Source organism: Amblyomma americanum, chromosome 5 (genome assembly GCF_052857255.1).
Source record: "Amblyomma americanum isolate KBUSLIRL-KWMA chromosome 5, ASM5285725v1, whole genome shotgun sequence".
Classification (NCBI taxonomy): Eukaryota; Metazoa; Arthropoda; class Arachnida; order Ixodida; family Ixodidae; genus Amblyomma; species Amblyomma americanum.
The window spans coordinates 183,266,052-183,290,521 of NC_135501.1; the positions used below are offsets into that span (position 1 = coordinate 183,266,052).

The window sequence follows — 24,470 nt, forward strand, 5'->3', positions numbered from 1 at the left end:
CCTTGTATCGTGGCGAGGTATTAAAATGAATCGCTGTTCCGGATCGGCGCTCACTGAAAGCGGGATACGGCCGCGCAGACGGGCAACGCGACAATGGCTGCTCACAGCGTGGTGGGTGTTCTGCTTCTGGCAACGACGTCTTCTTTGCTTGGTGAGTGAATGCGGTGGCCCCGTTTTTCCGTCGTGTCTTTTGTTCTGGCTCTTCATCCCGCGGATTCCAACGTTGACGTATGCAAACGACGGCTAATCCTGAGCAGGCGTTGTTCTGGGACGCGTAATTGTCCCAGCTTTGTCTCGTTCTCCAAGCCGACTATAATTGGTGTTGACAACAAGCTGCTTGTTTGTTTTTTTTCGAATGCCGCGGCGACTAGATAGTTACGGATAATAGACTATTCACAATCTTGTTTTTAGCACAAGGACGTAGCAGAAAGAGGCCAACTCGACACGCTTGCCTAGAATCACCGTCCAGGGACGTTGAAAGCGAAACTGCTGTGCGAAAAACCAGTAGTCTACAGAAAACTGTCTGAAAGCTATTTCAAGAAAAAAATACAAAAGGGGAGGTACAGTGCCTGGAACATTTGTTTTCCCGTCGCATCGACACTATGCCGACGTGACAGCCAAAAGCATCACTTGGTTAAAAGCATCACCTTAGATTACCCCAAAAAATTTTCGTTAAATGTGCTTATAACTTCTTCTAGCACATTCTTTGGTTTAACATACAAGGTGATCAGAATGAGCTTTGCAGATTTCTCTAGAGTAGGCACTGCGAGGTGCATGAAATCCACCTCTGCACATAAGTTACGCGGCCAAGAGGACACAAAGACGATATCTGTCACTGTTAGGCAACTAATTACTTAAAATATGCTAATGAACACCTTTGCAGCTGCTGGCTTGAGCGAATGATTACATTGGAAAAATATAAGCGGTCGCATTGGTAAACTACTGCATTTTGTAAATTCTCTTGAAACACGCAGGTTCCGAGGCATTCGCCTCCAAAGGTTTCACTGATTTTCCTTAATTACTCATGCATGGCGTAGGCAGGCGATGCGAAACTCTTTCCTAGTTTGACGCAGCTGTTGCGTCGGGTGTTTCTTCATTTAAATAACGAGAAGTTAAAAGGAAACAGTTATCAGCCAAACCGGTCGCTCTACGCCGTTGGCAAACGAAACGAGGTGTCAAGCTGGGAGAGGGGGGGGGGGGGGGGGGGGTTATTGACGAGAAAGGCAGAGAGGTTGGCCGGAAAAATGAATATCTGGCATGTTACTCTATACTGGGGAACCGGAAGAGGAGAAAAAAGAGGGAGGGTTTCGCACCGATCGTCTCAGCCTTGCATGCGCAATTATGCGAATCGAGCTGAAAGTTCGGAAGCGATTGTCACGGAACACAAGCGTACTAAGAGAATTCTATCAAATGGAATTGTATAGGAATACGACTGCTCCTTCCCCACTATAAAAGTACCCTCTAACTGCAGTCACTAAAACGTTCAGTAATCGATTTTAGTTAATTATGCGCCTGACGCGGTCAATTATATTCTCACTTTGTGTTCCTCTGGCCGAATAACTTTTCTGCAGAGGTGATTTCACGTAACCTCTAAGCTCATAATTTTAAGAAATTTGTAAATCCTAATTTTGGTCACCTGCTTGAGCTGAGGGCAGCATCAAGACTGCGATCATGATCTAATATGTATTTAGCGCTTTATTTCTAGTTGTTTTTATGAAGTAGCTGTTGTTTTCAGAAGCAGTATAAAAAAATTTGGTAGGACTTTATGACGGGCTAGTTGGTACATATTCATTTCTGAAGGCTGTGCGATAAAAAAAAAAGACGTTCACAGGAAAAAGGAGGTAGAGACGAAAGAAAGAAGCGCAACTTTCAACTTTAATGACGACAAAAGAAGCCAGGCGCACTTACATATCCGCTGTTATCCAGAAATAACCTGCATGAGGGCGTCAAACTAACAACCAAAAACGAGAAAGAGCAATGGCGCATATCTAAGTGAGATTAAAAACCTAGGAAGGTGAACATATCAACGCGTGGTGAGGTGTGGTAAAAAAGACTTCACATGGACTAACAACAATGCATAACAACGTGGGAATACCGAGCTGCATGAAAGATGACAGCGAAAATAAACAAGTGCATAACAACATAAAAATATGCATAACAACATTTAAAAATTCTGACATCGAAAGGAAACAAGAGAGAAGGGGATAATAATCGTGTAAATGGCGGCAAGAAAAAGGTAAAAGCACATTAAAAATTCTAAGAGCTAACAGAAATACATAGCAGCGAACGGGCTGAGAGACTAGATGTAACCATCCAAGAAGGATAGTTCATTTCATGAAAGGTTAATGGAAGGCACGCTACCGCACTTGTCTTTTTCTTAGGTCAATGATAAAGGCCTCAATTACTTCTCCCTCGGTCTTGCCCTGAGCTCTAGCTAGAAACTTAGTTTTCATTAAACTTGGGGTAGCAGTTTTGGCAATTGCTGCAGTGTAACGGAATGTTACCCCCAGATTTGCTCTTCGGGGTGACATTGTGCTTGCGGGCGCGCTCATTGAAACATTTCCCGGTTTGCCCCACATACACTTTGCCGCACGTCAGGAGGAATCTCATACACAGCATTGGCACCCTAAAGCACAATGTCACCTTGAAGAGCAAATCTGGAGGTAACCTTCTGTTACACTGCAGCAATTGCCAAAACTGCTGCCCCAAGTTTAATGCAACTAAGTTTCTAGCTAAGGCCCCAGACAAGACTGAGAGAGAAGTAATTGAGGCCTTTTTTCATTGGCCTAAGAAAAGATAAGTGCGTTAGCACACCTTCTATTAACCTTTCTAGGAATGAACTATCGTTTTGATGGTTACATTTATAGTCTCTTAACCCGTTCGCAGCTATGTATTTTAGTTTGCTTATAGAATTTTTAATGTACTTTCACCGTTTTTTGCCGCCCTTTACAAGGTTTTTATTTCCATCTCTCTTGTTTCCTTTCGATGTCAGAATTTTTTCATGTTGTTATGCCTATTTTCATTTTGTTATGCACTTGTTTCTATTCACTGTCATCTTTCATGCAGCTCGGTATTCCCATGTTGTTATGCATTGTTGTTAGCACATGTGAATTCTTTTTTTACCATACCTCGCCAAGTGTTCATATGTTCACCTTCTTAGTTTTTATCTCACTTAGGTATGCCCCATTGCCATTTCTCTGTGTTTGGTTGTTAGGTTGACGCTCTCTCATGCAGCTTATCTCCGCATAACAGCGGATAGATAAGTGCGCCTGGCTTCTTTTGTCGTCATTAAAGTTGAAAGTTGGGTTTCTTTCCTCTTGTCTCTACCTCCTTTTTTCCTGTGAACGTCTTTTTTTACCGCACAGCCTTGAGAGAAAAAAATTGGGCGAGACTTAATTTCCGCCTTCAAGGGTACGACACGACAGCGTTAATGAGCCCCTGTTGTGGTTACTCTTGCCAACGCACACGCGGACACTGTTTCCCCTTTCAAAACAATTATGCGTAAGACCATAAAACATAATATTACAGCCCCACTTTAACGAAACCATGCGAACGTGCATACCTCCGTGGCCCAGCGGTAGCATGTGCGACTTGCAACCCAATGGTCAGGGGCTAATTCCCCCAGTTTTGCTTTGATCGGATCCCGTTTACTTGGTGCACTAACAGGTCTACTGACGCCTGAGTCGTGCTTGGGTCTTCCAACCACAAATTTTCTATCATTTTATTCACGTTTCAGATCCGCCTCTTCACAAGCCGGACGTAGCCAACTTTCCTATCAGTTTCGTATTTATAGCTCACAACAATGCAGACATCGGATTTTATGCAGAATATGAGCCTTACTCTGTCGCCTAACAGATGCCACGCCACCGAGTTTGTTTACGTTCGGATTGTTCACAAATACCCATACACATGGATCGTGGCTGAGAAAATGGCCTGTAGCAGATAACAGTGACAACGCTCGATATATGCTTCCCACAAAATAAAATTATCTCGTGGAAACTTTTGAACGTGAAAATACACGTAAGTCATAGGAACATGAAAGACAAATTTCTATTATCTCCTCAGCGAGGAAAATTTTTTTTGTAGTTCTCGTGTACACGCTTGATGTCATTGGTGCCTGTCCGAGTTTGATGTGGAAGTAAAATCAATATGGCTTTTGAGTGGACCGCTCATGTCGTCTTTCATATAAATCGTACTTGTACGTCAGTACACCAGGTCACTACTTCCGGTCCTTGTTTGGTGTCGGGAAAGAGTAAAGACCGCGTAAATAATATTAAAAGGGTATTTGTCTGGGCTAGTCGGCACATTTCGCAGGAAAAGGTACAGCGCAAAAAAGACGGGACTAAATGAGCAGACAGACACAGGCGCTGTTTGGTCGAAACTTCTTTAATATGAGGAAGTTTTCATAAATGGCATCTTATGCTTGTTTGTGGTTAACTGCCGATGGTAGGACGACAAAGCCTCCTCCTTGGTATGCAAAAAGTAGCTTAAGGACCGCTTGTTCGATAGAACCAGTTAGAGAGAACCAAATGTGTCCTGTCCGCTCCTTTAGACCAGTCTTTTTGCGCTGTACCTTTTCCTGCGAATAATATTTACAAGCAAAAAACTAAAATGGCGTGACAAGCCATCCTTGTACTTATTTGATAATACGCTTTGATAGCATCAGCATAAAAGAGAACATACATGTACGTACAATTATTTTAAAGACTACCCAGACAAAAGCACTTGTTTTGCATGAAAAAGCATTGACGACGATATTTAAAAGACTGAGGCTCGCAAATTGAAGGTACCCTTAGGCTGCACTTCAAGGATCACTGCAGATGGAGAAAAAGACATACTGCAGGAGCCGATATGCTGAGACTGAGCATATCTTTCATATATCTCGTACCTGTACGCCAGTACGTCCGTGGTTGAGAGTGTTGATTCACTGGTATGAAAATCACACTACCACAATGCTTCGCTAGTACAGTAACAGCAAAGAAATCCTTGTTGACGTTTTCTGTGATTGTTGCTGTGTGCTGTGTTGAGTGCTATGTGCAGGATCTGTGAATTTGAAAATCAGAAAGAAAAGTGAAATTCTATGGCCCGTCCAATAAACGAAAAAAAAAACGTTGTTTCCATTCTCCTCCACTATGTCGCTCGAGCACTGCACAGTTATTTTTGTAGCTTGTTCCGGCCCATATTAACATATACGTCTTTCCTTCTCTTCTCTGCAGGAGCTTCCCTGGCTCAGCTGAAGGCTGGATGTAAAATAGACCAGCTTCGCGCCTGTGGTTCAGACTATGTGCCATTCGTAACCCGTACTTATCTCCACGAAGGTGGCGAAAAGTTCAAGGAAGCCTGCGCGTAAGTGTTCGAAGATCTGTGTAATCCATAGACTTTTGCCTGTTTTGAAGAGTACCTTCTCATGACAGTTCAAGACCAAGCCAAGCGGATTTTCTGCAAGGTTTTTATTTTAGATTCATATATTTGCCTACTTCTTGTTTTTGCTGAGGACAAGTGCAATCTTATGCGATTTGAAGGTCATTCCTTTAGGCTTATCGCACTGTAAGACAAATGCTCCAATGAGGTTTATGTTTGTAAGAAACCCGAACTAAATAGTACCTTCATTTATTTATTTACCATCCTGTCAGTCCCATTCAGAACTAAGATAAGAATAGTGTCGTTACATAAACTGCACACTCATATTACTAAACTCCCTCCCCCCGAAAAAAAATTGCACATGCAATACAGTATGACAAAACAAAAACAAAATAATGAACAACATATGGACAAGTGTCAATTCAGCAGTACAATGAACATAGAGGAGAATTATTCACGGCTTCCTGTACACACAATATTATTGGGCAGTTTATTTCAGTCTCGCGCTGTTTGGACGAAAAAGGAATGCTTCTCGCAGTCTTTTGAAAATCTTTTTTTTCCTATATGCTTGGAATTTTTATTGCGCGTTATTCGAGAATTAGTACATGATCTAGGCTTACTGATGTAGTACTGTACCCTTCATCGTCATTTAATGGAGGGTAAATGACCACCGAATCAGATAATGGTAGGGTTTTTAGGCCTATCGCTGAAATTATCAACGAATCATCGCTTAATTAAACAGATTAAGAAAACTGATATTTCTACAGGGATGTCATGATGGCGCCTGTTGCGTGCGTCCAGTACAGGCCGTTTACCGTATAACCATGTCCCGTAAATGCGATGGCGTATTCGGGTTTGTTTATTTGTTTAGTAGGATTCATATCTACTTATTTGTCGGCTGATGTTGCCAAGAAAGACCTGCGCCAATAACCAGTCTGCGTACTGAAACTGGTAAAATTGTAAATGCCATCTTTTTCAGCACAAACTATAGTTTAGTGCTTTCCTGATTTGTGCATAGAGAAAAATTTGCCTGTATTTAGCCTACAAGAGGCATTGCTGTTAAGGCAGGATATTTTAGTTGCACTGTCTTGCTACGCATACTCGCCGAATTTCCTTCTCATCGCCTCCAGCCCATCGCATTCAGTTGGTTCTAAGAGTTTATGAAGCAAATTTGCACCCGAGATCGCAATAGTGACGTATTTTGCACTTTTTAATGCAGGCATATAAATTTAATTGCTCGCAATTAGTTTCCAAGCACTGGACATCAAAGTGGCCGGTACATGAAACACGCCATTTTGTGGTGAATTCTTCGCTCAGTCAAAAATTTACAGAGGGCTCACTGCATGCATAATCAGCCAAGCGACTTGATAAACAGCCTTACATGAATTACCACTTAATCATAGCAGTCAAAAATGAAAAAAATATACATGCCACCGATTGATCAAATGGCTCAATGAACCATTTTAGCACTAGTTGAGTCAGCCATGCATAAATGAGTGACATAAATGAGGTCATCACTGACTTGCCATCGAAGTTATTAGGAAAACATTATGCCGCTACCGTCTGGAAGACGTTGAAGTAACGAGCGTCAGCTGTTTGGTAGCGCAATCTATGCGAAGTAGTAACTCTTGATTAGGCTACGTTTCCATACCTCACGGCGAGAAGGCGCCTACCGCCTTGTGAGCTGCCGAGTGCTCACGTCACGGCCATGTTAAGCCTAACTGTAATTAAATATAAACCTAATAAGGTGGATTGGTCTCTAACATGTTCTACTCATCGAGCGCATTACGAATATGCTATTAGTTATAGCATGACGTCATCGCTCAATTAATTATAAGCCATTAAAGTTAAGCGTAGCCATAACTAAATATTAAGTTCATTAGTTAACATTGGTGTCTAACGTGTTCTACTCATCTAGAGGATTCCAAATATTTTATTTGTTCTATGATGACCTCATTAATTACTGAGTTATTAGCGATTAAGCATAGTCACCGGACTAGTTAATTATGACGTCACAAAATCAGTGACCTCATCAATCTCCAATTAGATATACCAATGACGTCACCAATCAATCACCAATTTGGTTGCTGTATCAATTTACTATGGGGGCCGCCACCTTTAATTCTTCGGACTTGGAAAATTTCACACCGAAGGGAAGTGGTAGCAGACCCCAAGAAACCGAGAAACGTGATGAGTAAGAGCTAACGCTCTTATATCAAAAAATAAGCCCCTTTTGTACTGCAGATTGGACAACAAGCAGATTGCATGCACGCTCAAGTTCGTCGAAGACTGCCTCGAGGGACTGCCGCGTGTGGCCGCACAACTGGCCATCAAAGCCATGGAAGAGAGCTACGAGGCCACCTGCACCGAAGGGACAGACCAGCACAAACGTGAGCATTGGCGATTTTCACGCACTCGACGCCACGCTGCGGTGGCGCCGCGAACTAATCTAATACACCTGTAACACGGGCACCTCAAACGCCTTTGAGAATCAGGCCATGATATTTAAAGCATCACTGTGACACCTACATGGCATATAGGGGGTTTCACCTAATATTTTACACAATCTTCAAACATAGACTTTTTTAGTTAGAAGAGTGCTTTTTACTGCATAGCGTCGCCAGTCGTGTAGTGCATCAGAATGCAGTTAAGGCGTACTAACAAGCTGGTCAACTAATACCTAATAGTTAAGTTTTTAACTGCTACTGTTAGGCTCCTTAATTATTGAGAGGCGTGTAGGCCACCGAAAGTTATATCCACATCAGCTTTTACAATTTTGAAAATCCAAAAACCCTCGGCACTGTGGCCCAGCAAATTTCGGTCACATTGCGCCAAAATAGATGCGCTTTCGAGAAGCTTGCAGGCAAAGCAACCGCTCCAGTGCACGTAACTCGTCGAAATAACCTAAATTTGTTTCGCCACAGCGCCGAGGGTAACGGCGTTTTCGAAATTATTAAAACTGATATGGATATTACTTACGGTGTGCTACGTACCTCTGAATAATTAAGGAGCCTGACAGTAACAGTTAAAAAGTTAACTATTAAGTATTAGTTAACCAGATTGTTAACTTGCACGTTTTTACTGTATTTTGATGCACTACGCCTCTGACAATGCTATGCCGAAAAATCACTACTCTAACTCGAAAAGCCTATTTTTAAAAATTGTGTAAAGTGTTAGGTGAAACACCATGCATGTGCTGCGCCTTTGCCGCTGAGGTCGGGGGGGGGGGGGGGGGGCGGGGGGGTGCCGGGGGGGGGGGGGTGCCCATATGAGACTTTTGGAGCACGAAGGAGCGCCTTTATATCGATGGATAGATAAGGCTGAACCCTTTAAATTGAGGGATGGCTCACTCCACCAAGCCATGATTCGCGAAATTTCACACTTGTCTTGATTTTAGCCACCATTTAGATAACGTTCGCTTGGTTATTTTTACCCGCTTAAAATGTATTTTTCCTTTAGTGCCCTTCAACCCCAGTACTTTAAATAAATCAGCCCCGCTCCTTTCAACTGTAAAGTTAAGCCCTTCACAGAAACCTATCAAGTGTTCAACCATTTCTTCCTCCTCTCCACACGCACCGCATAAAGTGTCTATCTCGTGGTACCTGACTCGGTATATCTTAGTCCGCAATACTCCCGTCGTGGCCTCGAACAATAAAGACCTTCCCCTAGAATCATCGTAGCTATTTTCTGTGGGAATTTTCTGCTGAAACATTCTGCATGTTCCCGGCGCCAATTAACACAGCATCTCTGCTTTCCACAGAGCTCTGTCTGTTTCTGTAACCTTTTTCTCAACCGATAATTCTTCTTTTGCCCCCCAACTGTTGTCCAGATATTTGCTTCTGAGTTTTCTGGTTGGCTTTGCACATTTTGTGCCCACATTTCACATGTACAAGTAGCTGAAAAATTTTCTAGCCCTCCGCTTTTCCCCCATTTCTCTCAATCGCTCCTCAAATGCTTTCTTACTGCTAGCTTCTCTGCTCACGAGTGGTGCCCATCCCATATCACCTTGCAACCCTTAATTTGGTGTATTGCCTTGTGCCCCCCAAACCTAGCCTACCTATCCCCGCTTTGTTTGGTTTCTGACCTTGCTTGAAAACCTTTGGTCTCATGCTCAGGACCACATTGCGTAAAGTTAGACTAGGAACCATCACCCCTTTCTAGATCCATCTTACCACTTTCTACCTATTGTAATTCCCCAGTGCCCTATTTTTCCTGACAGATGCATTCCTACTACTTTTAGTCATTACATATTTTTCCTGCTCCGTCAGATACTCAGCACCGTTGTTTATCCACACCCCAAGATAATTGTACTTATCCACGACCTCTAACGTTATCTCCTGAATCCTAAGTACACCATTCTCATCATTAAGTGCCATGACTGCAGATTCTTCCTTACTAAACTTGAAACCTAATCTATCTCCCTCTGTACAGCAGATGTCCATCTAAGTCTGCAAATCTTCCTTGTTGCCAACCGTTAGCACTATATCATCCGCGTACATTATTTCTGATAATGACTGTTCAATCCATTTCCTTTGCTTCAAAATAGAAAGGCTGAAGCCCAGTCCTCTCGTTTCTAGTTTGCTCTCTAACGCTAGTATTACCTACGATTGCAGCGCCATTTGGCGTAGAAAACTAAAAGCATCAATAAAATAGCTTAAGTGGCTAACAATCCTTGAAACATTTTATAAACATAAACAGGATTGTCCTGTTTCAATTTCTGGACGTGAGTTTACATTTCTTGCTCAGATCCCAGGGCACTAAAATGTTGGTGCACCACCGAGTTCGCATGGCCGCTAATGCAATTTTAAACAAAGCTTGCTGCTGCTATTGAGAGAACCTGTCGGTAGCTCATTTATGAACGAGAAAAACTTAATGTACAAAAATACTCCACTTGACTTTCACTACAGTCACGTTACGCACAACCACCGGCGCTAAAGCTCAACGACTGTTTCGCAAAAGTTTAGATTGAGCTAATTGGTTGTATCGAGACATAGTACAGGAGAGAGGTCAATGAAGAAGAAATACGGTCTAGCCAGTCCTCGTGCCTTCGTTCCAGTTGGCATTTGTGCAGTTATGACTGTTTCGCCTTTCGGCTGCACCGTGTAGCTGCGTCGCTGACCGTTCAAGGTTTTGTTCGTTTCTAGAAAAGAGCCTCCTTTGCTGGAAAGGCCTTCAAGCACTGCAGTGTGACATGATTATAGCTTAATAAAGACCGACGCACGCAAAGCCATATCGTTTCCGCCGTTTCCGGAGTAGTTCGTCTGTCTGAGCTAAGCTCAGTCAACACACGGACGTTGTTTCCCGAGCTTATCTGTAAAAATCTTTCTGCGGAGCGCTGTTTCATGGATGTCTACAAGCTAGCGAGATGGCATTTCGGCTAATTGCCACTTCGCGATTTTCTGTAGCCAGCAATGGAGGGATAGCTTGCGAGCAATAGTTTTCGCACTGCATTGAAACTCTTGCAGGGCCATGACGGCACTGTTCCTATCAGGCTTCAAGCCTAAATTTCTAAATATATAATACAAGCCTGGACTAGCAAGGCCTGTGCAAATACGGGGCGCTACACAAAATGTTTCAGCGAACACTCAAGAATTTTCAAAAATAGGCTTTTTCGGTAAAACTATGGCTTTCGCGTTTTTATATTACCAGTGTTGGTAGACAAGAAAACCGGTGAATCGTTTGAAGTAGTCGGGTGGTTAACTAATTTTTAATGAGGAACTTCGGCGCCTATTTTCAATTAGAGATTTATAGCCGGTCGTTAGAGATATCCATAGCAGTTTCTAGAATTTCGAAAACGCGATTACCCTTGGCGGTGTGGCTCGACAGAATTTGTCTTTTTCCTCTAGTTACGAGCACTGGAGGGGTTGCTTTGCCTGCATGCTTTCGAAAGCACGTGTACTTCTGCACGATGCAGCCAGATTTTGTTGAGCCACAGCAGCGGGGGTAAACGCATTTTCGAAATTCTAAAAACTGATATGGCTGTTACCAACAAACGCCTACAAATTTCTAATTACAACTAGGCGCCTAACTCTACTCGTTAGAAAGTTATTTATTAAAAATTAGTAACCAGCTCACTACTTAAGACTATTCGCCGGTTTTCCGGTGTCCACGAACACTGGTAATATTATGCCACAAAAGCCATACTTCTACCCAAAAAAAACCTGTTTTTGAAAAGGTTTGAGAGTGTTCGCCGAAACACCCGGCATGTTAAATAAACATCTCCGGGTACACATTACTAACAAGCGTATTTCAAGCGCGAAGAGCTTTATGCGCGACTGCCTTAGAGACTTCAAGACCTTATTACGGCATGCGTTATAGTGACATGGTGATTTCGTGTCCACAAAGGGAGGGGGTTGATATAAAGGTATTAGTGGAATTGTGTGTCATTCCGATTATTTTTGCCCTCTAATTGCCGAATGCATCCGCTGCCGCTGGAACCAGTCGGGCAGTATATGGTTAATAAAATCTGTGAGCGTGAAAAATTGCACAAGAGCGCAGTTTTATCAGCTAAAACCCATGCAAGCGACTGGGACAGCATTTTCATGCTTGTTTTGTGCAAAGCAGCACGGTAAATTAACTATCTCTGGATCTTACTTGCCTCATCTCATGGCTTTGTCATCCTCCCAGAGTACGAAATTCTTCACCGTCGATGTTTTTGATTTCAAATTAGATCTGAATCACGCACCGATCGTCTACCTATTCACCTTCAGGCCGCTAGATAGCTATTTCTTTGTTGTTTTTTGATTATTTCTTTACATCCCCAAGAAAAGAGTGTGTTTGACTCATTCAGGCTGCTTCCGTCACCAAATAAACGCAAGTTTATCGTAAAATGTTAAAACAAGTGCTATGCCACATACGCTGGTCCCGGAAGTAGTTATCCCTAGCGCCGCCATTGTTGATCATGTCAGGTGCCCCTTGAAAGGCGTGAAAACCGCCAGTACAACCGCCACTGCGTTCCCTTGGACTAGTATGCTTGGCATTTCAACCATGAAGACCTTCAGCAGCTTTTAAACGAGAAGGACGCAGAATGTTCACGCAGACACATAACGAGACACAAAAAAAAAATGTGTCTGCCTCTTCGCGTTCCTGTGTCCTTCCTTTGGGTTAACAGAGCCCTGCAGACTTTTGGAACTCTGTATATAAACTCACCCTGGGGCTAGACAATGTTATCATGGACATCTCAGCTAAATATTACGCCTGCGTATACAGAAGTTAGAACATAGAATCAGGAACGAAGTTAGACTTTTTCCTTCCTACGACTATTTAAGACATGCGCCCTTTTCGCCAAATGCGCGTGCTTGTTTGGGTTTCAAAATGACTATTCGTCATTAACTTTCATGGGCCGCATAAATGCTGCGGAGAAATCACAGCTCAATGTAATTTAAAACAGCGAGAAGCCGAAGCGCTGACGCCTGACGCAGGCAGCCTGACCAATCACAGGCACCAAGGCTAGAAATAGGTGCCTCGTGAAATAGAGAAAAAAAAAGCCTAAAACTAAGGGATTTCAAAATTGCGTGCTTGATGTCTCAGCAGGTGAGGCACGTAGGCATATTCCCAGCTTTGCGAGTACATGGAATCGTGAGAAAAGGACGACTCGTGAGAAGAGGCCGAAAGGCATTCTAGGCTCGATTCCCGACTGCTCTACGTATACAAAATGAGCTAAAAATCGTGACTACAGAACATTCCGGTGTCTTCCAAAATTACTGTCCCTAGAGGTGTTAAGTGCGGTCACAACATTTATTCATTTTCATCCATGCAGTTATAGGAGTACAGCGTCACCGACGCATGCGTGCGAGTTCGAGAGCGATGCGAGGCGATTACGGATTTCTGCTCGTATAGAATTGATTGGTTAATTGATTGATTTATTGATTGATTGATTGATTGATTGATTGATTGATTGATTGATTGATTGATTGATTGATTGATTGATTGATTGATTGATTGATTGATTGTGCAGGCACAGATGTTCTTTATGATGAATTTTCTGTATATCGGTCAAGAGGTATGTGTCAATATGCAATTTTCTGCGGCAGTTTAAATCTACCAAGAAAGTGTCCTTGTTTTAAAGTAAATATACTTTGAGCTGGCAGCGTCGCTTCGTCCTCCTTTTCGATGTTATCGTGTTTTCGAGCTTGTGCGAAGAATAGGCAGCAAACCAACAGCACCTCCATTATATAATAATAAATTATAATAAATAATGAGTTAATTGTCGCACAAAAAAGGTACAACGCTTGTGTGAGTACTACAGAGGCTAGAGACGCAGCTTACGGACTGGGCCGCTTTTCGTTAAATACAACATGCTAAAAGCCAACCAGGTCCATTACTTTAAACTGCTGCTGTGGGTTCAACAAAACAAACCAGTTAGTCCTCCAAGAGAACATACAAGTACATACCCAATCCGCAATCATAAACGGAGAGCGTGTATGACGCGAACTAATTATGGTCGCCAAACGGTAACTCTTCAGTCTACTAAACTGTTGAATTGCTCTGCAATGCACATGGATTTCAACAAATTCTTTACTGTTTTTAAATGTAAATGCACACACTTCTTGGTTAATTGAGCATTTCCATACACAACTCAATGATACGTGTTATTACTAGACCGTTACCAAATCGGTTGAATCACTAATCCGTCTTCCGTGGTTTACACATGGAACATGTAATGCTTGCCATTGAATACAAAATTGTTCTGGTTTCGTGATTTTGTTTTTCTCGTGTATTTTTTATGGTGTTTGTAGTGCCGGTTTCGCACTTGATGTTTCCTGTTACCTGTGCCCTTTGTATACAAACATGGATGCGATAATAGAAGCTGCGTTTTCCTGCGTGCGGTTACAATTTTCATTTCAGACTGATGTACAGGACGTACAATTTTGCCTTTTAAAGAGTTGTTCACATTGTATGCCTACTACTGACATAAGTAGCATCTCCGAGGTTTGTTCTTTGCTGCAAAAACTTGCACAAAGGGCCAAGGCCTCGTCAGGCTCTTTGCCTTTAGCCTTGACCTCCTCTTAGACACTGTCTGAGGAACAAATAAGATAGAAAAAAAATAGAAAAATGAATTTCATACGATTCTATTCTTATTCTATTCTTATTCTATTCTTATTCCATTCTTATTTATTTCTTATTGTATGCTTATTCTATTCTTATGGTCCGCAACTATAAAGGCATATCCAGCGGGAGCGTGGCGTTGTTTCGGAGAAGGCGGTAAGAGCAGAAAAAGAACAGAAGACCAAGCGAAAATATGTCGCTTTACATTGTCTCCCAAAGCCGAACTATCGGCCCCAAGCAATCAGGGCCAAAATATATTTCTTGCAGCCAACCATTAACGACAGAAGATGGTTGAAGGTGTAGTACGCAGTGTTTCAGTTCCTGCTGTAACGTTTTTCTTTTTCCCTCTGTGCAAAACCATGACCAGTGTACAAAAATGGCGTCAAGTGCTTGAACGCGCACGGCACCGAGTTGCACGGCTGCATGGAATCACTCAGTGACAAGCTGCAGCGGGGTACTACCAAGGCTGCACCCAAGGAAGTTATCCACTACTCATGCTGGTGAGTAACAACTCCCTGTGTGTTTGCAGCTCGACTGTTCATTAACACTACGTTAATAGAGAGAGAGGCAGTGGTAACGATTAAGGTGTGGATATGTACGCTTTCAGACGGATAGACATTGACAGACGTCGTTGGCGCATTGTACCTTTGATGCTTGTTGCTACAAAATAATGCCATGCTTACTGGGAATTGATCCGCTTGCGAGGTGAGCACCCGGAACTCATAGAGGAGTGATTTCCCCATGCGCCTTCTTGGAGCATCCGTTGTAATGTTGTCACCGAATTAATTTTATCATTACCCATAAGACACCTTGGTTCATCTCACAACTTCCTGTGGACTAACCACGCCCATCTGAAATTTTTCGTGCTTAGTTCACAGCGCTGGAAGCGCTTTTGTGGGGAAGCTATAGCACTACACAAATTGCACCGTTTGCTAATCTTTAGACGCTCTATAAAGCACTAACTGAAATACTGTGTACCTCAGCTGTGCTGAAGTGATATTGTAACGAATAGTACACCAAAAGCACTCGGGGACCAAGGAGCTACACAGCCGGTAGAGCGAGCACGAGCAGGAAGAAGATTTTCTTCGTCCTCTGCTTCTATCGCCTGAGTTCCCTTCGTCCTCCTCTTCTATCACCTGTGTCATTGCTCCCTCCCCTGCAGCATCGCCCCGATGCGGCCATCGTGCACTAGAGTGACGAGCAGAAAGCGAGCGTGCTAGGGTGAGGCACGAGGATCACAACATAGAACAGGGCACAGCGGTCAGCCTCAAGTTCAATCGGGTGGTCGGTCGTGGTACGGCTTCATACGAACGACATGCACAACGTCGGTAAGCCTGCGTCTGTGGGATGAGCTGGCTTGGGTGGCGGGTTGAACTTCGTAGGTGACGTCGCTAATGCGGCGGAGGACACGGTATGGGCCGAAGTATCGACGGAGTAATTTTTCAGACAGCCCGCGGTGACGAACGGGCGTCCAAATCCACACATAGTCGCCTGGCTCGTAGGCAACGAAGCGCCGTCCCTGGTTGTAGCGGCCAGCGTCTAGTTGCTGTTGACGGTGTATGCGCTGCCTTGCCAGTTGCCGCGCTTCTTCCGCACGCTGCACAAAAGTGGCGATGTCGAGGTCAGGGTCACTCTCGCAGTGGGGGTCAACAGGCAGCATAGCATCCAGCGTAGTAGTAACTCGACGGCCGAAGACAAGCTGGAAGGGAGTGAGCCGCGTTGTCTCCTGCAGTGCCGTATTGTAAGCGAATGTAGCGTATGGCAGAATTTGGTCCCAGGTTTTATGCTCTATATCCACGTACATGGAAAGCATGTCGGCCAGAGTTCTGTTGAGCCGTTCCACCAAGCCATTGGTCTGCGGGCGGTACGCCGTCGCACGTCTATGGCTGGTGTGCGTCAGTTTCAGCACAGCCTGGGTTAGGCGGGCTGTGAAAGCTGCGCCACGGTCAGTAATAATGACCGCAGGGGCGCCATGACGCAGGACGATGCTGTGGACAAAAAACTCGGCTACTTCGGCAGCAGTTCCGCTCGCAAGCGACGTGGTCTCAGCATAACGTGTCAAGTAGTCCGTCGCAACAGCGATCCACCGTTTTCCAGTGGATGACTTCGGGAAGGGGCCAAGGAGATCCATTCCAACTTGTTGAAAAGGTAGTTTAGAAGAACTTCTTGTTGGGCAAGTTGGTACATTGCTTTTGAAGAAACCATGTTGCGCATAAAAAGACAACCACAGGAAAGGCCTTTCTGTTCTTTTGGCCTTTCCCGTGGTTGTCCTTTTATGCGCAACATGGTTTCTTCAAAAGCATTGTTGAAAAGGGATCTTCGGTGGCGCTATTGGCTGAAGAAATCCGGCTGGTTTCATGGGTGGAGACTTCCGGCGTTGGCAGTCGCGGCAGGTTCGCACGTAGGTCTGCACTGATGGAAGTAATTTGGGCCAATAGTACTTCTCCCGAATCCTTGACAGCGTGCGACTGACTCCCAAGTGGCCGGCGGACGGCTCGTCGTGACAAGCGCTCAAGATGTCAGGTCGTAACTGGGTGGGCACCACGAGTAAAAATGTTTCGGTGGACTTTCCAAAGTTGCGCTTGTAGAGAACGCCATTTCGCATGGTGAAGGATTGCAGGCCACGACGAAAAACACGCGGAACCCGACCACTGTGACCTTCCAGGTGCTCGATGAGCGGCGCTAGCTCCGGGTCCGTTCGTTGAAGCTGAGCCACATGGGATGGGCTAAGAGCACAAATGAAAGGAAGATCTTCGGTGATTTCTTGCGGAGCGAGCGTGGTCCACGGGCGCGCGTGATAAGCAATCCGCATCTTGGTGCTGCCGGCCCGACTTGTAAACGACAGTCACGTCGTACTCTTGCAAACGGAGGCTCCACCTAGCCAACCGGCCGGACGGATCTTTAAGGCTTGCCAGCCAGCATAACGAGGGATGGTCGCTGACAACACGGAAGGGTCGTCCGTACAGGTATGAACGAAACTTGCTGATGGCCCAGATCACCGCAAGGCATTCTTTCTCTGTCGTCGAATAGTTCGCCTCCGATCGCGAAAGTGTTCGGCTCGCGTAAGCGATAACGTGTTCCACGCCGTCCTGCCACTGGATAAGTACCGCCCCAAGACCAACATTGCTGGCATCGGTGTGTATGTCGGTGGCGGCGTCTTCATCGAAATGGGCGAGTATCGGGGGGCTGTGTAGACGGTTGCGGAGCTCCTGAAAAGCTTCTTCTTGGTCGCTTCCCCACAGAAAGGGTATTTCGTCTCTAGTCAGTGCTGTCAACGGGTCAGCTAATCTGGAGAAATCGGGCTCTAGGCGTCGGTAGTAAGAACAGAGGCCCAGAAAACGTCGAAGTGCCTTCTTGTCGGTTGGGCGCGGAAAACTGGAAACGGCAGCAGTCTTGTCGGGGTCCGGGAGAACGCCTTGTGCGCTGACAACATGGCCAAGGAAGCGAAGTTCCTTGAAACCAAAATGACATTTCTCGGGCTTGATCGTTAGTTGCGCGCATTTCAGGGCTCGAAGCACGATGCGCAGCCGGTCCAAGTGTTGATCGAAGGTAGGCGAGAAAATGACGACGTCGTCCAAGTACACCAAGCAAGACTGCCACTTCAGACCGGATAAAACGGTGTCCATCATACGCTGGAACGTGGCCGGCGCCGAGCAAAGACCAAACGGGAGCACCTTGAACTCGTATAAACCGTCTGGAGTCACGAAAGCCGTCTTCTCTCGGTCTCTCTGGTCCACCTCTATCTGCCAGTATCCGCTTTTGATATCTAATGAGGAGAAGAACCTGGCGTCACGTAATCGGTCGAGGGCATCGTCAATCCTGGGAAGCGGATAAACGTCCTTTTTGGTCACGTTGTTTAGTTTCCGGTAATCAACACAGAATCTCAAGGTGCCGTCTTTCTTTTTGACGAGGACCACGGGCGACGCCCATGGGCTTGTTGACGGCTGAATAACATCGTCTGCAAGCATTTCATCGACTTGCGTTTTAATGGCTTCGCGTTCCTTAGGAGAAACACGGTATGGGCGCTGGCATACAGGCGGCGTGGCCTCGTCTGTGATGATGCGATGCTTGGCGACAGGTGTACGACCGACCCTGGAGCTGGTGGCGAAGCAATCTGCAAAATCTGCTAGAAGAGCAGACAGAAGATTCTTCTGCTCAGGTGCCAAGTCCGGGTTGATTTTCACGGTCTGCAGGGCGTGGCATGGTGCGGCCTCGTCTTGAGGGCTGGGCCCGACGGCGCATAAATCAGGCAACACAGTAACTTCGTGAAGTAAGGCAACAGCCGTGTCCCTGGCGAGGTGCTGAACCTCGTTGGCGAAGTTCGTGAGTAGGACACTAGTACAACCGTTATGCAACTGGACGAGGCCTCGAGCGACGGCTATTCCCTTCGCGAGCAGCAGCGGGAGGTGGCTATCCGCGATACCCTCGTAATCGTGGAACAAGTCATGTCTCACGAGAACCAGGACGCTAGACCGTGGTGGCACCATCACGTCATCGTCGACTATACGCAGAGCGTTGATTCCCGGATCTCTGTCGGTATGCGCCACGGCCTGTTTCGTCGAGAACGTGATCCGGGCTTCGTTCAGATCAATGACAGCGCCGTTCGTCTGCAGAAAGTCGAGGCCCAGGATCAAGTCCCTCGAACACTCGGACAGTACCACGAATTCACAGACGTACAGAAAACCACGGATGCCGACCCTTGCAGTACACTCTCCAGCAGGGGTAATCAGGTGACTCCCAGCAGTACGAATGCTCGGCCCAGACCATCGCGTCAAAACTTTCTTTAATTCTTGGGCGAGGGCACGGCTCATTACGGAGTAATCGGCACCGGTGTCGAGTAAGGCGGAGACGTCGACTCCATCAATTGTTACGTACAAATCGGAGGTAGCGTGTCGGATGCTGTCGCTACCTGCCCCCAGCGAAATGGCGTATCGGCGTGATGGTGGCGGAGGATCTTCACATTTCCCTACAGCAGCGGCCTTGCCTCCGGAGGCCGCCGGCATTAGTTTTCCCGGCGTGGGCTGGGCGAACGGCGTCCGGAATAGCTTTGCGCTCCGCGGGGACTTGGAGAACGGTAGCGCATTGGGGACGGTGATCGAGACCCGCGGCGACCGGATGTGACGAGATTCTGCCGCTCCAATAGGTGAGAGGCTATCTCAAGTGGCCTTTCGCCATCGCGAGGGCAGGGGTCGTCCGGGGCGAAACCCCGCAGGCCCACGCGGCGGTACGGGCACGCCCTATAGAGGTGACCCGCCTCGCCACAATGATAACAGAGGGGCCGACGGTCTGGGGCCCGCCACGCCACACTTGACTCTTACGCGTCCGCTCGTAGGATGGCAGAGCGGGGTCACGAGGGGGACCCGGTGGCCGCACTGATGGAGCCGCGGCATTGATGGTGTAGCCCGACGTCGGAGCTTGACGGAGTACAGACGCGTACGTGGGTCTTGCGTCAAGCTGGAGGGGTACCTCAGATGCTTGTTGTTGGGCTGCGAGGCGCACCTCGTCGCGGACGACGTCAGTCAGCGACGCGAAGGATGGCATGTTAGAAGGCGTCCGAAGGGCTTGGAGTTCCTCCCGGACGACGGAACGGATGAGTTCGCGTAAGTCGTCCGGGGCGCTTCCGAGATGCATAGAACAGGTGTCTGGCCCGAAGGCGTTGACGTCACGATTGTATTGGCGAGCTCGTTGCTGTAGAGTCTTCTCCATGGTGGCCGCCTCGCTGAGAAACTCGGCCACAGTGCGCGGTGGGCTGCGCACGAGTCCCGCGAATAGCTCCTGCTTGACACCACGCATTAAATGGCGAAGCTTCTTGTCTTCCGACATAGAGGGGTCCGCGCGCTTGAAAAGGCGGGTCATGTCCTCAAAGAACATGCGGACACTCTCGTTCGGGCGCTGGTTGCGCGAGTGTAGCGCAGCTTCAGCTCGCTCCCGGCGGTTGGCGTTTGGAAAAGTGGCGAGCAGGTTGCGGCAGAAGGCCTCCCAGGATGGAAACGAAGCCTCATGGTTTTCGAACCGTGTCCGCGCCGACTCTTCGAGAGCGAAATACACGTTGTGGAGCTTCCGCTCATCGCTCCACCCGTTGTAACGGGCGACACGCTCGAATGTCTCGAGCCAGTCCTCGGCGTCCTCGAACACGTCGCCATGAAAAGACGGGGGTGTTCGTGGCTGCTGGCACAGGATGTGAGCTGGGAGCCTACTCTCAGTTGACATGGCAGCTGGCTCCTCCGACGTCCGAGGCTGTGTCGTCCTGGTGGCTGCCGGAAGGGGTCCGAACTCTGGGGACTCTCCTCGCAGGCGACGGCCGCGGCGCTGGTGGACCGGGGTGAGATCCGTGATCACATGTGGGCTGCGCGGGTCTGGAAGCGTACCCAGCACCTCCACCAGATTTGTAACGAATAGTACACCAAAAGCACTCGGGGACCAAGGAGCTACACAGCCGGTAGAGCGAGCACGAGCAGGAAGATTTTTTCGTCCTCTGCTTCTATCGCCTGAGTTCCCTTCGTCCTCCTCTTCTATCACCTGTGTCAATATAAACTATTTTATGCGCTGATTTGTCCAACATTATCGGACAAAAATTTTAAAGATTGGAAAATTGTAAGATTATGCTGTCTAAATATTGGAAATAATGGTACGTTCTTCTGATATGCAGCAAAATATTTCTTTCAATGTGTTTCCATCGATCGCATAGAACATTCAAGAGTGGAATAGAAAACTAATGGGGAAGGCTTTTGACGATAGCAAAAACGTTAATAGAAAAAAAGAAATGCAAGACTCCCCTCGGGTGATCTGCGGATATATTGATTGTTGTCGTGAAATCTTACATGAAAAAAATAAATGGTTTCCCACTCAAAAATGCTCTTGTCCAGATTTGGTGGGTATGGATCAATTCGCGTGAAATAAAAAGTTGTCGCGATCGCTGTAGTAGCTCTAGTAGACGTTATAAAGCCCTCATCCAAGTGCCCTTGAGGTATCTATAATAAATAAATAAATAAAACGAGAAAATCGGAGAGAGTTTTTCTTCCACCTGTAAGGTTTTGGAAATTGTTGGTTTTTGATTTTAGCCATATGAAGTAATGCTGAACGCAAAAGTATTTGTTGGAGGTGTGTCGCAGTTTACTAAAAACTGTCGTAATACTGGACAAAAAGCCTTCTCGAAAAAAGAAACTGCCGAACGCAGCGTCGCGCCCCTGACCCTTTCGGCGACCTCTTGTGAAGAATCAATGCACAGTCGCACAATGCGCCATTCTTCTGAGCTTCTCCTCTTTGTAGTTAGGCGTAACACTTGGAGGATTCTGGGTCCTTGGATTGAACCTTCATCGCAGAGGACAGCTGTGAAGGCACTTTTCAAATTCTTGGAGGACTCAGGACTGAGTGCAAGGTTGTGAACTATCAGTGTGTGCCCTGTGTACCCTGTAAGTAATGGCCAACGTACACGTGGGAAAGTGATCTCCCTTTCGTCTCTCCCCTTTATATCTCTCCCTCCGTTCCCCTTCCGACGTGTAGGGTAGCATACTGGGCGTCTCCTAGTTAACCTCACTGCCCCTTTCCGTTCGTCTTTCTCTCTCTCTCTCTCTTGGACGGATTGCTCTAATACGTTGGACTGCTCAGTGAGGCTAACGGCAAATTTGTGCTTGTCTTCTCAGTGCGTACCACGAAGCCCTGCAGTGCGTCGAGGAATCTTTGGCCGGCTGTGACTCGGACGCCGGCAAGGAGTTCATGGCTGGTAGTATGGAGAGCATCTTCGGCGAGACCCTCAGCCTAGTATGCGGCGCCTACTCCCGTGGGTCCCGCGCCTGCCAGGAGCTACCAAAGCTCCCGGAGCTCGGTGCCGACGAGTCCAGGATCACCAACGTCATCGAACAGGCCATCAGTGTTGCCAGTTCCCTGGGCAAGAAGGAGTAGGCCCACTCTAAGCACTGTACGCCGACACGGTTCATCGCTGACTTACATCGTCCACCTCATAAGTTCCGTCGTGTGAACACGGTTTCGAATGCTTTATTGTTCTACATTCATTTCAGGCGAAGGAATCATCGATGCCCGGTCCCCAGAGCCTTAGCTGGCCTGGTATATGAGATGAGAAAAACAAACACACAACACGAAGCACACGTGACCTACTTTTGACGTCATGAGAAAATGTCCTCAAGACTTCTACAAGGCAAGCCCGAGGCAAGGCATGGTGTTTCGTAAGGCTTCCCCAAAGCAATCAGCCAGGCCTGTAGCTTGGCAAAGCTTTGCTCCGGCAGCTTTTCTCTCATTCTTTGACTGTTCACAAATTTTTTGCAAGTCTGTCTGCAATGTCTAAAATGCGCATTTTCAACGAACAGAAACTTGCCTGTCAACTTAAGCAGCCGAGCGATGCAGAGTGATTGAAAAGAATCACTGCCGGTTTTTAGATTTAGTTTTATGATGATGCAGTAGGCTGTCTCCACGTTTCTTAAACCAGTTCCCGCTTTCCTGCATGCTCTGGGACTCAGGCAATATCTTTTCGTGCGCACGCAAAACAAATATCTACTACGCCACTAACTTCATGTTTTTCCGAGCAGTTGTGGTGTACCGTGTGTCTACGCCTTGTTGTCAATGACGTCCGTGTTGATGCTCGCGAGTCGCGATATAATACTCTACAGTGCTTCTTCCAGGAAGAGGTGCATTCCCTGTTATATGTTCTTAGGCACATAATGCCATGAAGTACAAGCTTGTACGGGTGTGTTGTGATTATTTTGTTGACGCTCAACAGCCTTTCAGCAATTCTCTAACCGCCTCTCGTAGGTTCCTTGAATACCTGTATTACACGCATTCCGCTTTGGCATTTCTCTGAGTGTCCTCTGGGGCACTGTAATTTTGCTAGTCTATTCACGGCACGTTTGAGCCGCCAACATTGATTAGCGGTTCATGATTGCAATTTCATGTCACTGAGTGATATTTAGCACGAATGGATTTAGCACTGTCCATTTTTTTACAGGGATTTGTACACAGGAGCTGTACGCTGCAGTGTATTTCATAATGGGTGATTTCTTTTATTTTTTAACTTTGCCAGCGCATGTTACCGTTATGGCGCTCTCCAGAATTGTGTTTTTATCTTCACTGTTCTGTGCTTGAGTGCTTGCGACAGTTCAAATGACTTTGTGAGACCAAGGGCATCTGACACAACCGAAAACAAGCTGTCACTGATTAGGCACATAAATATGAAAAATAAAGTTTGTCGCCCGCTTCCTGCATTTTTATGTCAGTATAAAGCCTGCCAGGCACAGTTTAGCTTCACGAAGACGTCGATCCTGCGCTATAGGCTACAAATCTACCGTATGAAACCCTATGTTCGTATCAATCTTAGCTCCCTGTTTTCCGCCACGCCTGCATAGCCTCTTCCCTTTCCCTTAGTGCGGGGTAGAAAACCAGCGTCTTCACCTGGTTAACCTTCAGCGCCTTTTTTCCTCCTCTCTCTCTTATCAGCAAAAAAGGTAAGTGCCGGTTAACATTGACACTGAAATAAATTCATCTGGTGTATTGGCAGCAACACTAAATACAGGACAAAGTAGCACAGAGCGATCACTGTATGTTTTCACGAGATAATGTATTACATTACGAATGCTACTTAGAATAATACTAATCTATTACTCCGAACACTGGGCTTCAGTAGTGCAGCCAAGTGCTGGATTTAGCGCTTTTTCCTTTAACTTCTCTTGCAGATGATTATCTCGGTCTACAAGTGTGAGAGCGGGAATAAACATTTATTTGTAAAAAGGAGACCGGACGGGATTGTGGATGGGGTCATCAGTCCAAGACTCCAGTGGCTTCCGCCAACGCTTTGGCGATGGCGACTAGCGCCTCCTGGTCTTCCCGGGTGCCGCTGGCCGGCGTCACATCCTACTGCTCCAGCGCCGCATTGTACGGCTTTAAGTTGTTCGGTTTACCTGAGCATGTCCATGTAATCTGCGTCAATGTGGGAATTCCGCCACACCAAGGACGTGTATATGCGTATAATGTTGGGTGAATTAGGAATTAGGAATCAAAGTGGTTTATTAGGAGACCACTGGAATAATTTCAGCTTCGGCCTTCTTTCATTT

General features: G+C 46.3%; 1 protein-coding gene across 1 annotated transcript; it reads left to right on the forward strand.

The window, feature by feature from the left end:
• Window positions 1–23,618, forward strand: LOC144133131 (uncharacterized). The gene is made up of 5 exons (XM_077665992.1): window positions 1–151; window positions 5,217–5,346; window positions 7,606–7,751; window positions 14,777–14,909; window positions 22,053–23,618. The coding sequence occupies exons 1-5, from the start codon at window positions 94–96 to the stop codon at window positions 22,309–22,311; spliced, it is 726 nt and encodes a 241-aa protein (XP_077522118.1). The 5' UTR covers window positions 1–93; the 3' UTR covers window positions 22,312–23,618.
• Window positions 23,619–24,470: the final 852 nt, after the last annotated feature.

Excerpts from the sequence above, each read along its gene's own strand:
- LOC144133131 (XM_077665992.1), top strand. The coding sequence starts at position 94 with ATGGCTGCTCACAGCGTGGTGGGTGTTCTGCTTCTGGCAACGACGTCT. Across the intron at positions 5,347-7,605 it reads AAGTTCAAGGAAGCCTGCGC|ATTGGACAACAAGCAGATTG; the intron begins GTAAGTGTTCGA and ends TTTGTACTGCAG. Across the intron at positions 14,910-22,052 it reads GTTATCCACTACTCATGCTG|TGCGTACCACGAAGCCCTGC; the intron begins GTGAGTAACAAC and ends TTGTCTTCTCAG.